The sequence below is a fragment of the Octopus sinensis genome, linkage group LG6, assembly GCF_006345805.1.
Source record: "Octopus sinensis linkage group LG6, ASM634580v1, whole genome shotgun sequence".
Taxonomy (NCBI): Eukaryota; Metazoa; Mollusca; class Cephalopoda; order Octopoda; family Octopodidae; genus Octopus; species Octopus sinensis.
Window position 1 is genome coordinate 48,695,930 of NC_043002.1, and position 16,459 is coordinate 48,712,388.

Here is a 16,459-nt window from a genome sequence, read left to right on the forward strand (position 1 = left end):
TTTTTCTTTGCTTGGTTGTCTTTTTCCCCTTGCCGCCCCCGTCACTATTTTACATTTATTAATTTAGCGTTTCTGAAGCTTTCTATATAACTCCATATCTCTTATCTTATGGCTTGTTTCAGTCATTGGATCGTGGTGGGTCTCTGGCTTGTAGGTTTTAGTCAAACACCAGTGTTATGGGTTTTTTTGTCTTGGGGTGGTGGGGGCTAAGTCTGATCCTTATTTTATCAGTTTCTCTTGTTGAACCCCTAAATTTACATGGATGTTAACAAACCAACACCATTTGTCAAACAGTGGGTGGGGAATAGCACAGAGACATGCATCAATGCCAGCATGGGAAACAAAATATATTTAGATGATGATGATATATTTACACACACACACACACATATATCTACCAAATTCTCTCGCTAAATATTGGTCAGCCAGGGATTAATAGTAAAAGACATTTTCCCAAGGTGTCACACAGTGGAACTGAATCCATAAGGTGGCCTTTATTAACTTACCATTATGTACCTCTATATCAGGGGTTACAACTGACAGATAACATCAGCAATTTGAAAAACTAATGGAAACTAAGTTTCTTGAGCTCAGTCAGAAGATTGGCTGCTAATGATATTTTTTCAGACAGCATCATTTAATGTCCATTGTCCATGCTGGCATGGGTTGGTTGGTGTGACCAGAGCTGTCAAGCTGCAGGGGCTGCACCAGACTCCAGTTTAATTTGGCATGGTTTTTACAGTTAGATGCTCTTCCTAATTACCAGCCACTTTACAGCTGGATGCCCTTCTTAATGTGAGCCACTTTACAGAATGTGCTGGGTGCTTTTATGTAGCACCACCTGAAGGGTCGGTCTTAACACTTCTGTGGGATATGGATCTTCTTGAGTATGGCCAGGTATCTCAGTCATCATCATTGTGAAATCTTCATCCTTGCTTTTAATTTAACTTGGTGCTGGATTGACAACACTTTAACAAAGTCTGTAGTACTAAGAATGGTTCATATCTTGGTCTAAATATCTCCTGAACACCAGTCAAATGGAGGACTTTACTTGTATGACTGGTGCCCAACAAATTAAGAAATCAGCTAGATATTCAAAGTCAATTTTATCACAAATAAATTGTTTGATTGAACCTGTTTGTGAAAATATTTAAGTCTGCTGATCCTTCCAACTCATGTTTGTAGTTAAATATTTCTTTCTTATCAACTTGATATGTTGTCCTATCAAAAGTGCTTTCAAATACACTAGTTTTAGGGGTGAGGGTGGGGGGTGATCAGTGATTAAAGTAGAGAATAACTCAAAGGCAATATGTTGAAACTCCAATGGTATTCCTAGATAAGACATATTTTATCCATACAATGTATAATTGCCATCTGGTTGGAACTTGTAGTTTTCCATGAATAGGCCTTAGTGTTGGGGGAGATGACTGAATGAAGCTGTATCTATGGCATGTGTAGAGTGAGGTTAACTAGCAAGATGAGTAGAGGTTTCAACATTGTCAGGATAGTTTGAGTAATGACAAGTTATACTTGACTAAAGGGGGGATAAGGACAACTATTCATGTAATCAATCTTGTCTGCACTGCATCATATAGGAAACATATTTACAATGTCTTGTATATAAGAGATAGCCTTAATAACATTAAAATAAATACTGATTTCTCTCACAGGCACCAGACCAGAATATTGTGGAGACTTGACACGTAACTATATTATTACTTGACTGGTTGTTTTATCGACCCTGGAGGAGTGAAAGGCAAAGATGAGCTTGGCATGATTTGAATTCAAAATGCAAAGCATTTTGTCTGCTGCTCAAATGATTCTGGTTATCCACCACTGTAAATACAATAAATATTAATAACATCATGTAAATATTAATAAATAGTTAATATAAGTATGAGATTCCTTATGTGAGTTCATGTGTCGAAACAAATTTTGTTTTGTTTGGTGGGAGTCATAGTGCCTTAACCCTTTCGTTACTATATTTCTGACCAAATTACACCCCTCATGTGTTTCAATTAATTTCTAATGTAATCATAAATTTAGTCTGGTTTCATTAAACAACTATAACTTTTTTATTTATCGATATATTAATCTGATTTTTGGAAGATAATTTAATGAAATATTCTCAACCAATTCTATACTATAATTTTTGTCACAAAGTGACTCTAATTGCAGGTAGATACAGGTAAATTCCACAAAATATAAAATTATTAAAATTTTGTTCAAACATCGCTATAGAAAATGGGTTATTAGCTAATATTCAATTGGGTATACAACAAAATTTTACTATAGAATTTGTTATTCTGGGTAACTTTCTGATACCCATAATAATATTTATGGCAAAATAGTCTTAATTTCATTTAAGGTTGTGGGAAATAACAAACTATACTTTCTTTCGCTTTGTTTACGTTTAGCGTAACGATTCGTTTCCGCCGTAATGATTTCAAATAGGCTCATTCGAAAAAGTAAATAGAAATAGCCTAAGGCTTTACCCTTCTGGGAAAGTCTGTGGCTTGGTCCAGTTTCTTTAGAAAAATCACCGAAAGAAACAGTTTTTAAATTTTCACTCCATTCAGGTGCCAATTCGTTTTCTTTATCGCTATCGGAGATCTCAGATTCACTGTTTTCACTTTCGGAAAATGAAACATCAGATTCATTATCAAATACCACGTGCTTTTTTTTTTCAGTCATAGAGTTAGATTTATGAAGGTCTTCAGTAGAAAATCCTTCGAATTCTGACTCGCTGCTTGATATAATGAAATTCGTATCCATTTTTTGTCAGAATTACAAATTTTGAAAACACAATAGGAACAAATTTCGGAAAAAAATCTCCCAAAATTCACGGAATTAAAATTACATTTCGATTATTGTACAAAACTGTAGTTGAACTGTTTACGAAGTATAATACGTGTTTTCACGAATGTACTGAAGAGATTTGCTCTGATATTCTCATTTAAATATGAATAGGTAGCTTTGGGCGGTTTGGTCTCATAAACCAAAATTTTTTTCGGGTGGCTTTGGGCGGTTTGGTCTCATAAACCAAAATTTTTTTCGGGTGGCTTTGGGCGGTTTGGTAACGAAAGGGTTAATATAACACACTCACTGGTTCAATTTCTATTCATTTATTTATTCCAGAAAGGTTTTATTTGTCGCATATTTGTGACTGTATCAAGGGATTTTGACTCTGAATGTCCGTTATTGAAGCTGTGATTTTATTACTTGACTGGTAGTTATTTTATCGACCCTGGAAGAGTGAAAGGTAAAGATGAGCTTGGCATGATTTAAATTCCGAATGCAAAGCATTTTGTCCATTGCTCAAACAATTCTGCTTATCCACCACCATAAATACAATAACAGTCAGTCAGAGTCAAAATCCATTGATACAGTCACAAATGCAGCAACAAAAATGCTTTCTGGAATAAATAAATGAGTGGAAATAACCCATGAGTGTGATACGTTAAGGCACCAACTCTCCCCAGCCACACAACAAAATAAGTATGAGAATAGATTTTTGCTAAGTTATTAGGACATAAGGGATATAACTAATGTTGATGAAAAAAATCTTTAGTCGTTACCTGAAATTATTTCTGGACAACAGGATTCTAATATTTTTTCATAATCTTTATTTACAAAAACAATTTGTACAAATCCTTTTCTTAATTTATTCCCATCCACTTTTCACTAATAAGCCAGAGTCTTTTGGCTGCTTCTGTATCTAAAGCATTTGTTGGAAACTCCATCTCTTTGTTGTTGCTGAAAAAAATAAAAACAGTTGTCTTTCCAAACTTTCTATATGATCAATTATAAACATACAAATCTTTTAATTTCCATATACCAAATCCACTCACAAGACTTTGATCAGCCCAAAGCTTCAAATAAAAATTTCATCAATGCTCTCTTGTCATTCTCACCATCAGAAATGTCATAAACCAGTGGCTGGCTCATTAGAAATCTAGGATCTTTTCAGTTTGAACGGCAGTTTTTAACATAATTTCTAGGTAACTAAAAAATTTTAAACTTCGTATACTGGTAGAATGTGTTTATAAAACATCTTTTTCTCTCGGCTTTATTGAGAAAATTCTATAGTTTGTAAGATATTTTCTTCAATTTTGGCAATTTCAACCAATCAAATACGTCTATTGAGTTAAAAAGCATTCTGTGCCATATGAATATGTCCCTCGTTTAAGAAACAGATTGGGTTTATTTACATTTGTGAAGAAAAAAAGATACCTTTCCCCCACCCCTAACCTGAAAAGAGATTGAAATGCAATAGATCGATTCTAGGATCATAATTATGAGTGACAATTTCATGACACCGCTAGAAAAAACTGCTGTTCAAACTGAAAAGATCCGAAATCTATAATTATTGATTATGCTGTTGTTCACTAAATGTAACAAATAAACAGATATTCAGATGAAATAAGAGATAGATGAGTAAAAATATAAAAAATTTTGGCACAAGGCCAGCAATTTTTGGGAGATGGGGCAAGTTGATTATATCAACCACCAGTGCTCAACTGGTACTTATTTTATCGACCCCAGAAGAATGAAAGGCAAAGTCGATCTCAACAGAATTCAAACTCTGAATATAAAGACAGACCAAATACTGCTAAGCATTCTGCCCGGCATGGTAACAATTCTGCTAGGTTGAAACCTTTTATCAATCAGGATTATTGAAAATATTAAAAATAAAACAGAGTTAACCATACCAGAAGTAGTGTCCTGAAACAGTTTCAAGGCTGGGGTCAACACTGCAAAATAATGCTGTTTGTGCACCTTGCATAGGAGTTTTCAGTAAGATCCATTTAACAGGCCACAATAATATACTAGAAATATATGATTTATTGATTCCAAGATGGGTGCCTAGATTTGTATTAGTAACACCTGGGTAGACAGCATTTACAGTAACTCCAGAACCTAAGTGAGAAGAAAAGAAAATCACTAGAAACTCTAAAACATCTTATCTGATATTGACTTTCACTGAATGCATATAACATATACTATATATATATATATATATGTGTGTGTGTGTGTAAAGCTGTATACATAAATGAATTAAAGGTAGTGCGATACTACTTCGTTATAATCATTATTGATATATATATATATATAGCTGAAGACTAATTGATAGTTTTAGTGTTTGTAAAAATTATATTTGACAAAAAATAAATAAATTCAAGTAGTATCATAAAAAATGTAAAATAAAAAAAAAAGAGATTAACATAGCTTAGATTTTAACCATTTAGCAGTCAGTTACTCTGTCAAATGTAAAGCGTATTTATTCACATTGTTTTGAATGAGTCCTGCATTATTTGGCGATGTGGTTGTTTATTTTTTAGGATGACATTGTAGGGCATGCGTGAAAGGCCAGATGTGGCTGCTTTAAACATAAAACAGAAAATTTGAATTGGATATGACCAGTTTGAATGTTAAAGGTTTAAATAAACACCCAAAATATTTTGTTTAGTTATGTTGGCATTATAAGATACATAATGACTATTTACCTTCAAGTCGTCTGCCAAGTTCAGTTGTGAAGAGAACTTTTGCTAGGTGACTTTGGTAAAATGCTTCACGGTCATCATACTTCTGTGCACTATTCAAATCCTGCCAGTTCATGGAACCGTTTTTAAAAGAATGACTACAAATATTCACAATACGACTTGGTGCAGATTTTTTTAATTTGTCCAAAAGTAAAACTGTTAGTAAGAAATGGCCTGCAAAATTTAACAAAAATATTGAATTTTCAACAACAAATTTCATACTGAATTGATTTCAGCAAATAAATCACAATTAAAAATAATAATGCAGATATGGTGAAGGGAAGAATAATATGAAGACACAAATTTTCAGTTGATGCTAACTTGTGCTTTTATGCAACATTCTAATTTATGTAAAATAATTCCTTAACAATCTAACCTTATACTTGACTGATTAGTGATAATATTATTTAAGTATTTCTTTTGCAAGATTGCAGATGTGAAATCATGTGTTGAAACAGATATTGTTATACTTGGAGAAAGTCATATTTTGCCAATTAAACACACATTATATATTTGGCCTTCACTTCAGCTTTATTACCATTGCTTCAGTTTCTTTATCAAAGCTCTTTGTCACACATCCTGCGACCTCTTCAGTGATTCTTTATCTCATGTGTCTTCACTTGTTCTGCTTATTCCATGGGACAGACAGTCATTGGAGAAGTCACAGAATGTATGACAAAAAACTAAAATAACAATATAAGTTAAGTGTTTTGTTGAAATTTATGGCTCAGTAACATTTCTTTCAGAAGAAATCTAATTTCTATTGTCTTTGTTTTCCTACTGAAATGATGTTAAAATGTAGTGGTTTTTTTTTTTTTGTTTTCTTTTACACTTGAGAAGATAAAGCTGTGTCAAAAATATAATCAACTTACCTAAATAATTTACTCCTAGCTGTTGTTCAAAACCATCTTCAGTTAAGGATTTAGGAGTGCACATCACCCCTGCATTGTTAATTAGAATGTCTAAACGGTTTTCAGCTGAAAAAAGAAATAGCCTAGTTATCTAAGTATTTTAGACTAAAACATGTATGTTTTGTACATATATCAAGTAAAAGGGATTAAGAGCTGAGCTGGCTCCGCAGTAAGCATTTCTGCAAATATCACTTAAAAGATTGTATATCTGTAGATGGTTTATCTTAAGGAAAAGACTTCGTCCAAGGAAATGCCTATGAATTACATACTTGTAAAAAATATATAATTACAATATTATGAATTCATTTATACTCATATTGATATTTACAGTTATGAAATGTATTTCCCATATTGTGTAGAAATGATCATAAAGAATAAAAGACAATATCATAAATTCCAGTCTTTGATTTAATGTGTGCATGTGTGTGTGCATTTCAGTAAACAAAAAAAAAAGCAGTCACTTACTTTTGTTAAATGCATCAGCAAATGCCTTAATAGATTTGATGGAAGCAAGATCTAGTTTTCTGCAGTGAATATTTAGGTTGGCAGTCTGGTGTATAATTTCTTTCTGAGCTTCAGCACATCGTTCCATGTCACGACAGGCAAGAATTATCCTTCCACCTAGAAAAGAAATACATACATTTCTTCAAACTTAAATGTATTTTAACACTCTATAAATTATTTCAATCCAATATAACATTTAATGAAAATCTTTAGTCCACCTAAAGTTTTAGCTAACATAGTTTAGTCATTTACAGAGAATTTGTTACAGAAAAATCTCATTTTTATCAGCAGCAGCATTTAGCATGTTTTCCATGCTGGCATGGATTGAACACTTTGACAGGATTTGGCAAGCTGCAGGGTTTCATCAAGCTCCAGTGTTAGCTTTGGAATAGTTTCCACAGTTTGGTGCCCTTCCTAATTCCAACTATTTTACAGTTTGCACTGGGTGCTTTTTCATGCCACTGGCCTAGTGAAGGTGTTAAGTAACTTGCAAGAGAGAGAGAAAAGGGGAAATAACTCCAGCTACTAAATGAGGTGGTGTGTTCAAGGAAGCGAGGAGGTGGCTTTATACCAAGGCTAAAGTATGATAGAGGGTCAAGTTGATGGAGAGTCAGTGGGGTATGTAATTGAAATATAAATGAAAGAAATAAACTCACGTTTATTTGCCAGACCTGTAGCAACAGCCTTCCCAATGCCACTGTTGGCTCCAGTTATGACAACTGTCTTACCAGCAATCTTCTCTTTCCCTTCATATTTGGAACCACCAAGATAGTCCCTAACAAAATAAAAACATATAACTCCAATAGTTAGTTTTTCTGATTTAAATCTTAAGGCATAAATTAGACTGGTGTAAGAAAACTGGAGACTGACTGATACAATAAATGATTATGTACTTGGATATTAGCCAGTATATGTAGTTTTCTTAGAACTTATGAGGTTTTGTTACTTACTGTAAATCCTCAAGTATAATTGCATTTTTTTCCAAAAATTTAAAGGTCAAAATCCCTAGTGCGTACTATATATGAGGTTAAAAATGAAAAATATTTTCTAAGCAATGTCTGAATCTCTATTTGCTGTCCGGCAATGTTTATTCAGATGCATTTTGTGATGTCAGATGTGAAAACCTAAGCCTGAAAGCAATGAAGTCATAAAAGAATCATCTATAACTTGCAGTAACCAACGTTTATTAAAATAAAAGTATTCAGAACACAGAATAACATGTAACAAAAACAATTTGCAAACATATTTACATTCCCATATAACAGTTAAGAACATCACCATTATTGTATTATGCATGCGTGAAAGTGTTTGTTTGACTAGGTCCTGCTGGCTTAATTACGCATGACTCAAGTTAGAGAAGGGGTGCATATTATACACAAGGTTTAGGTTTTTCAGAGGTACAGCCCCCTAAAAATCCCTTGTGTATTATACTCGAGGATTTATGGTAAATATTAACCAGTTTACATGGCTTTGTTATTTGGATATTAACTAGGATATGTAGTTTTGTTATAAGAGTCACTGTGTGGTAAAAAGTTTGCTTACATGGTTCCAGGTTCATGCCCACTATGTGACACCTTGGGCAAATGTCTTCTACTATCGCCCTGGGTCAACCAAGGCCTTGAGTACATATGGTAGATGGAAGCTGACAAAAGCCCATTGTGTGTGTTGTGTGTGTGTGTGTGTGTTACTATCTCCTTGTCTTGATATCACAGGGTAGTTGTAAATGAGTGTCACCATCGTACAAAAAGTATCCTTCTTTACCAAACTTCCTCAAAAACATGTTTGGTCATGGGGAAATATTACTTTAGTTGAGAACAGATGACATGAAGAGCATCCAGCTGTAGAAAATTTACCTCAACAAATTCCATCTGACCCATGAAAGCATACAAAAATGGATGTTAAAATGATGATGACATGGTTTTGATATTTAAATATTAACCAGCTCATATGGATTTCTAATTTGGAAGTTAAACAGGATGTGTAGTTTTGCTATCGAGTTTATATGTGGTTTTGTTATTTGAAGGTTAAGCTTATATGATTTTGATATTTGAAGATAAACCAGTTAAAGTAATCTTGTTGTTTAGATATCAGTCAACATGATTATATGGTTTCTGTTTAGATATTATCTGGGTTGTATGGATTTTTTATTTGGAGATTAAATTAGTTATGTGGTTTCATTATTTGGCAATAATGATGATGAGGAGGAGGAGGAGGATATGCATACATAATAGATATCTTAAATAATTAATTAGCTGCACACAATCAATTATAAAGAACTTACTTTAGCAATACTGAAGCACCAGCAATTGTTCCAATGAAACTTAGGGGATAAAAAATTTTGTTGAGTGATCGCTGAAGTCTTCGTGCCATTTCATGCCTTTTAAAAAATGTAAGATAGAGAAATTTTAGTTTTTCAATGTTATCAAAAGTTCTAACCCACACTTCAAAAATTTATTTTTAAAAAATAGTAACAAATTTAATTGAAGAAAATAAACTACAACAGATAATTTTGTCATTACGGTAAATATTAATTTGTTTTATATACGTTTAATTGCAACACATCAATGGAAATTGCAGCTGTGATACCAGTGCTGGTGGTACGTAAGAGAACCATCTGAACGTGGCCGTTGCCAGCACCGCCCCCAACTGGCCTCGTGCCGGTAGCACGTAAAAAGCACCATCCGATTGAGGCCGTTGCCAGCCTCTCCTGGCCCCTGTGCCAGTGGCACATAAAAAGCACCCACTACACTCACGGAGTGGTTGGTGTTAGGAAGGGCATCCAGCCGTAGAAACATTGCCAGATCAGACTGGGCCTGGTGCAGCCTTCTGGCTTCCCAGACTCCAGATGAACTGTCCAACCCATGCTAGCATGGAAAGTGGACGCTAAATGATGATGCACCTGCTCCTGTCTTCATTCTTGATCTCTCTCTCTCTCTCTTTCTCTCTCTGGCCAGGTAACCTTGTACCTCCTCAACAGAAAGACACCTGTTTCTGTCTCTCTGTCACACTATAACCTTTCATCATCTGACACAACACAAGATTACCTCCTCCAATCCCCCCTCCCCTCTCAAAAGAGATTTTTTTTGTCTTGCAAGTATTTGGTAACCCTGTTAGTGCCACTTAAAAGCACCTGGTCCACACTGTAAAGTGGTTGACATTTGGAAAGGCATTCAGCTGTAAAAACCTTGCCAAAAACTGACCTCCCCTGTGCTTGAGTCACGTAAAAAGCACTAAGTCCACTCTGCTGAGTGGTTGATGTTAGGAAGGGCATCCAGCCATAAAGTTCCTGTCCTGCCAAAACAGTTACAGAAGTCTGGTGCAGGCTTCTGCCTGGCCAGCTCTTGTCAAACTATCCCACACATGCCAGCATGGAAGGCAGATGTTAAATGATGAGGAGGATGATGATGATGATGTTTAATATACAACCATATTTCTAGTAAAATGAATATTCAGTGTATTAATTTTTTTATTCTTTTACTTGTATCAGTCATTTGGCTGCAGCCATGCTAGAGTACCACCTTGAAGAGTTTTGGCCAAAGAAGTCAATCCCAAGACTTAATTTTTAAAGCCTACTACTTATTTTATCGGTCTCTTTTGCCAAGCTACTAAGTTACAGGGACAAAAACACACCAACACCAATTGTCAGGCAGTGATGGGAGGGACTCACACAGACACACACATCATCATCATCGTTTAACGTCCGCTTTCCATGCTAGCATGGGTTGGACGGTTCAACTGGGGTCTGGGAAGCCCGAAGGCTGCACCAGGCCAGTCAGATCTGGCAGTGTTTCTACTGCTGGATGCCCTTCCTAAGCCCAACCACTCCGTGAGTGTAGTGGGTGCTTTTTATGTGCCACCGACACAGGTGCCAGACGAGGCTGGCGAACGGCCACGCTCGGATGTTTTTTACGTGCCACCGGCACGGAGGCCAGGCAAGGCTGGCACGGCCACGATCGGATGGTGTTTCTTACGTGCCACCAGCACAGAGGCCAGTCGATGTGGTACTGGCAATGGCCATGTTCGGATGGTTTTCTTATGTGCCACCGGCACTGGTACCACAAAACTACAAATTCCATTGATGTTCATCGATTTTGATTTGATTTGGTTTTCACTTGCCTCAACAGGTCTTCACAAATAGAGTTATGTGTCCCAAGAAGGAAGGTATGCACAGGTGGACTGACTATGTCCCAGGTAAGGGCCATGGGTTATGGCCTCACATGTCCTGCTGGGTCTTCTCACACACAGCATACTTCCAATGGTCTCGGTCTCTGGTCATTTCCTCGGTGAGACCTAAAGCACAAAGGTCATTCTTCACCACCTCGTCCCAGGTTTTCCTGGGTCTACCTCTTCCACAGGTTCCCTCAACCGCTAGGGTGTGGCACTTTTTCACACAACTATCTTCATCCATTCTTACTACGTGTCCATACCAGCGTAGACGCCTCTCTTGCACAGATATACATAAACACACCAACATCGGTTGTCAAGCGATGGAGTGGGGATAATCATACAGAAACATATACACATTTATGTTTCCACTCACAAGGCTTTGGTCGGCCTGAGGCTATAGCAAGGTGCCATGCAGTGAGACTGAACCCAGAACCATAGCTGCTGGTGTGGCTGTGTGGTAAGAAGCTTATTTCCAAACCACATGGTTCTGGGTTCAATTCCACTATGTGGCACCTTGGGCAAGTGTCTTTTACTATAGCCTCAGGCCAACCAAAGCCTTGTGAGTGGATTTGGTAGACGGAAACTGAAAGCCCATCGTATATGTATATATATATATAATATATATATATATATATATATACATGCATATGTTTGTGTGGCTGTGTTTGTCCCACCCACCATCACTTGACAACCGATGTTGGCATGTTTATGTCCCTGTAACTTAGCAGTTCAGCAAAAGAGACTGACAGAATAAGTACTAGGCTTACAAAGAATAAGTCTTGAGGTCGATTTGTTCGATATGTGCAGTACTCCACCATGGCCACAATCAAATGACTGAAACAAGTATAAGAATAAAAGAATATATATATGATGGGCTTCTTTCTGTTTCCATCTACCAAATCCACTGACAAAGCTTTGGTTGGTCTAATACTATAATGGAAGACACCTGCCCAAGGTGCCTGCACCTATCTTAATTTTGAAAACATTAATAAGAATAGATATGGCTTTCTAACCAAGTGGTCTAGGGTTGTCCTGCAGTGTGGAATCTTGGGCAAGTCACTTCTATACCAAACACTTCCTTGTGAGTTGATCTGGTAGACAGAAACTGAATGAAATTGTGTGGCGTGTGTGTGTATGCAAGTGTGTGTATGTATGTATCTCTGGTTACACTTGTCTAGACATCACGCCATTGTTGTAAACAAGCATTGCTCTCATACAAGCAGGTTGTTCATTTCCAGTATTGTGGGAAAAGCACGTTTGTGAGTAAATACTACCTTATTTGGAAATAGGTGATGGTTGTATGGCATCAAGCCATACATAATCTGCCTCAACAAATCTTGTCTGACCCACATAAGCATGGAAAAGTGAACGTTAACTGATTTTAAAAGTTCATGGGGATTTACTAAAATGAATAATACACTCATTATTAAACTAGTGCTTGGAATATAACAAAATGCTTAGAAGAGAAGGTTTTAATATCTAAATATGAACAGGTGGTTTTAGCCTAGAAGTAGAAGCAGGCTTGAGTGGATAGGTATTAAAAGAGTTAAATAAACACACTAAAAACAGATAAAATAAAATATAACTTTTTCATCTGGTCATAGTGCTGAAATACTTTATTGTTTTACAGATTTCAGTCATTGGACTACAGTCAATGTTAGACACTACATCATTACCTACAGCATTTTAATGTCCATTTTCCATGCTGGCATGGGCTAGATGGTTTGTCAGGAACTGGCAAGGTCAGGGGCTGCACCAGGTACCATAGTCTGTTTAGACTTAGTTTCTACAGCTGGGTGCCCTTCCTAACGCCAACTACTTAATAGAATATACTAGTTGCTTTTTGTATGGCACCGTCACAAGTACTTTTTATGTGGCACAAACCAATGCTTTTTACATGGTACCAGCATCCACACCAATGCTTTTTATGTGGCATCTTGTTTTTAAGACCTCATTTCTGTTGCGGTGGGCAGGCCGTCTTGAGTGCAGTAATGCATCACATATATTGGTCCCCCATCATTTCCTTTGTAAGAGAGTTTTAGCTTGTTGGAGGTAGGGAGCAGATAATTCACACACCTAATCAAAATGTATAAGGAAACAAAGTCAGGGTGTGGAATATTCGAAACTCACTCACCTCCATTTTTTTTTTCTCCCACTAAATCCTGACTTAATTGTAATCTACAATATTTGAAATGCATTTGAAAGAAATTTCATTTCAAAATATCCATTTTTTCTGAAAGTTATGACAAAACAATGTTGAGGTTGTAGAGTGCACTTGAGTGCAATTCCTCTCCTCTCTATATGTATACATACGAACGTAGTAGATAACAGCCAGCCTTTGGCTACATTTAGGACCCTGTTGCGTCCACTATTCTGATTGGCTGGTATTGGCGCAATTTGTCTCTTGCTCTATCATGCACCAATATGCAACCCAACCAATTGCAGCCTTCAAATAAGGTCATGTGTGACAGCCTGTTTTCTGCCTCAGCTGAGCCTACAACTCCTTATTAAAAACCAAACTTTTCCACGTCTAGAGGTCATTTGGTTCCACAACTTTTAAGGTCTAGCTGCTGACCACACAAGACACTGCCAGTTCCTGCGACAACACAACAGCAGCTACATGGAGACTCACCAACTTCATCCAACAGCATTTGGTGACCTCCATCGCTATCACCATCATTCGTCCTTTCGTCAACATCTCTTTATGTACTCGCCCAGGATACAACACTGCGCTGTTTGTGAAGTACTTCACCATGGATCAACAGCAAATACACAACCTGCAAAAACTCCTGTACCAAGTGACCCAGGCAGCAGCATCTCAGCCACAACTTCACGTACAACATGTACCACAACCGGCTCTGCATCATCGTTGCGACTTCTTGATTTCAACTATTGTGTACAATTGACTATGAACTGGTACTTATCATTCTTGTGTCTATGAACTTACTTATCACTTCGCTGGCTATAGACTCTGTCTCCTCTTCATCGCCATCCTTATATGTTATTAACATGCATATGTCTATGCTTACATACACACACATACATCTTATTTTTATGACGGCCTGTTTATCATTCTGTATATATGACGCCCACACAATCACACATGTTAACCTATCAATAAATCTTCTCTGAAACATTCTACCTGGTTGTGTCTCTTATTTCCCTCTGGCACATATATGCATTGTTCTATTTATATTTATTGTATCGACTGTGTGATGTACTAAGGAGCCATTCTCATCACTTCGCTTCGCACGGACGTCACAAATCGGCGACCCGTTCCAGCTCCTTGAAACTACAAAACAATTATAATGGAAGAAGGTGATACTCCACAGGTATCTAAACCTTCATGCCCATTATAAAATATTTGAATTATTCGAAATACCTCTCCTCCCTCCAAAAGTTCCGGCATAATCGTAATCTACACCTAATGAAACGTATCCCTAGAAAATTTCGTTCAGAATTAGGAATTTTTCACAAGATTATGTAAGAAACGAAGTCTATGCCGATTTTACTACAATTCCAAACTTTTTCCTCAACTAAATTGCAAACATAAATATAATTATGTCTTTTATAAATATTAACCTCTATATCAAAACATCATAAGATAGGTAAATATAAGTACCTTTATTTTAGTTTTGTATCATAAAACCTAATAAAGAAGTTAGGGTTCAAACGAAGCACGCGTCAACAAAATAGCAACCAAAATTGCCTGTTACTACCTTTAAAAAAGGGGGTCGTTGGAATAATAAGGTGTACTGGCTGCGACAACTAAGACGGGATAATTTACTACAGCTAGAAATACCTTTGATCACAGATTTGTTCGATCAATGTTAATTGATAAACGACAACGAGTACCGGTGTCTTTATGACCTTTGCAATGACATGAAAATCTGCATTATTTTAAGAAATTAGAAATATAAAACTTGATCCAAATATATTTTTACAGAGTTTTCAGGTATTTAAATTATTATAAAATTAATATAGTTGATTAATAAAGCAATAAACATAGAATCTACATACCGTTCAGATTTTATTTCGGGTTTTGTTTTGTGTTATGTATATATTTCGGGTTACACCGGGAGTTGAATTTCGGTGTCAACTGAAATAACGACATCGAATTGTAGGAATCGACTGTTTTCACTCAAATTTCATGTTTATTTCTAATATTAACACAAAACTACAAACGTCTTTTTTTTATGGAGGAAGATATTGTTGATTAAATATAACTTTGATTAGGACTGGAACTTTCGGTATAGCCGTCCCGGAATTTCTCCGTTTTTGATTTTTTCGTAATTTTTACAAATTTTTTTAGCATCCAACATTTCAAAAAAAAAAAAAAAGAAAAGAAAGAAAGAAACGGTGATGGAGTGGGGGATTTTTTTTTTTTTTTTACCTTTAATGAAATTTTAAAATTCATGTTTTATAAACATCTCGCACTCCACCTTCCGAATTAGCTACCACTAATAAATTTTCTTTTTTTTTTCATTTTCACTAAACAGCAATAATAGCATTCATGCTTACCTCGAAAGCTAACTATGGATAAGGTGAAATAACATCATAAAATAATTCAACATGTTTTATGAGTTGCCGAACTCGACATATTTTGTCTTTTGACTTTACTGGCCATATAACAAGAGCAGACAACATGATGAACCGCTCCACAAGAGTTACCTCCCTGTGATAAAACACTCTAAACTAGCATTGCGTAACATAATATTTTTTTTTTAATATTTTATGATAATGATTCAAAGCAAGAAATTTCTATGTCGCCTATCGATCGAATCACTCTCATTGTATTCTAATTAAACATTATTAAACTAATTAAACCAGATAAAATTTAAACAATGAAGATACAAATTAGGTTGATCTCTCCACTGACAAGTGAGAACCCTCTAACCAGGTTAGGTTTTGACACTTTAAAGCCCAGCTTGTCTGACACTCATAGTAAAAAGCATCCAGTGTCTTCTGGGTGTTTCTCTTTCGACGCTTTCTTCACGAGCAACATGTCAGACTAACATTTTTATTTGTCTTCTTTATATCCACTTTATATCTTTCTTCTGATACAGCACATTATTATCTTTATTGGTTTTACAGTGGCTTAGTATTAATCTGAGGCACACATTGTTCACTCTCATAATAATAAATATTGTGTCATTCTGTGAAGTGTATCTTTTGGTGAGTTTTACATACCATTTCCTTTCTCTGCTTCTATTTCCTCTTTTTTTCTTTTTCTTCACAATCCTTAGTATTCCTCTCCAGTCTCCATTGACAATCAGTAGCTCTGGGTTACAGTTTTACATGACTGTTTAATTTCTGACTTTCTCCTGAAGTGGG

At 36.0% G+C, this 16,459-nt stretch overlaps 1 protein-coding gene across 3 annotated transcripts; it reads right to left on the reverse strand.

The window, feature by feature from the left end:
• Positions 1–3,598: 3,598 nt before the first annotated feature.
• LOC115212998 (retinol dehydrogenase 13) lies at positions 3,599–15,796 on the reverse strand. Of its 3 annotated transcripts, XM_029781893.2 has the most exons (9): positions 15,647–15,739; positions 15,146–15,224; positions 9,240–9,335; positions 7,615–7,733; positions 6,920–7,075; positions 6,416–6,520; positions 5,508–5,717; positions 4,713–4,920; positions 3,599–3,756 (listed from the first exon to the last, which is right to left on the reverse strand). In XM_029781893.2, exons 3-9 carry the CDS (start codon positions 9,326–9,328, stop codon positions 3,660–3,662), a joined length of 984 nt encoding a protein of 327 aa, XP_029637753.1. In that variant the 5' UTR covers positions 9,329–9,335; positions 15,146–15,224; positions 15,647–15,739; the 3' UTR covers positions 3,599–3,659. The 3 variants fall into 3 exon arrangements, with proteins under 3 accessions (XP_029637753.1, XP_036359774.1, XP_029637752.1); XM_036503881.1 differs by lacking the exon at positions 15,146–15,224 and having other exon boundaries at positions 15,647–15,796; XM_029781892.2 differs by lacking the exons at positions 15,146–15,224; positions 15,647–15,739 and adding an exon at positions 14,928–14,987.
• Positions 15,797–16,459: the final 663 nt, after the last annotated feature.

Excerpts from the sequence above, each read along its gene's own strand:
- LOC115212998 (XM_036503881.1), bottom strand. The coding sequence starts at position 9,328 with ATGGCACGAAGACTTCAGCGATCACTCAACAAAATTTTTTATCCCCTA. Across the intron at positions 7,734-9,239 it reads GGTGCTTCAGTATTGCTAAA|GGACTATCTTGGTGGTTCCA; the intron begins GTAAGTTCTTTA and ends TTATTTTGTTAG. Across the intron at positions 7,076-7,614 it reads TACAGGTCTGGCAAATAAAC|GTGGAAGGATAATTCTTGCC; the intron begins GTGAGTTTATTT and ends TTTCTTTTCTAG.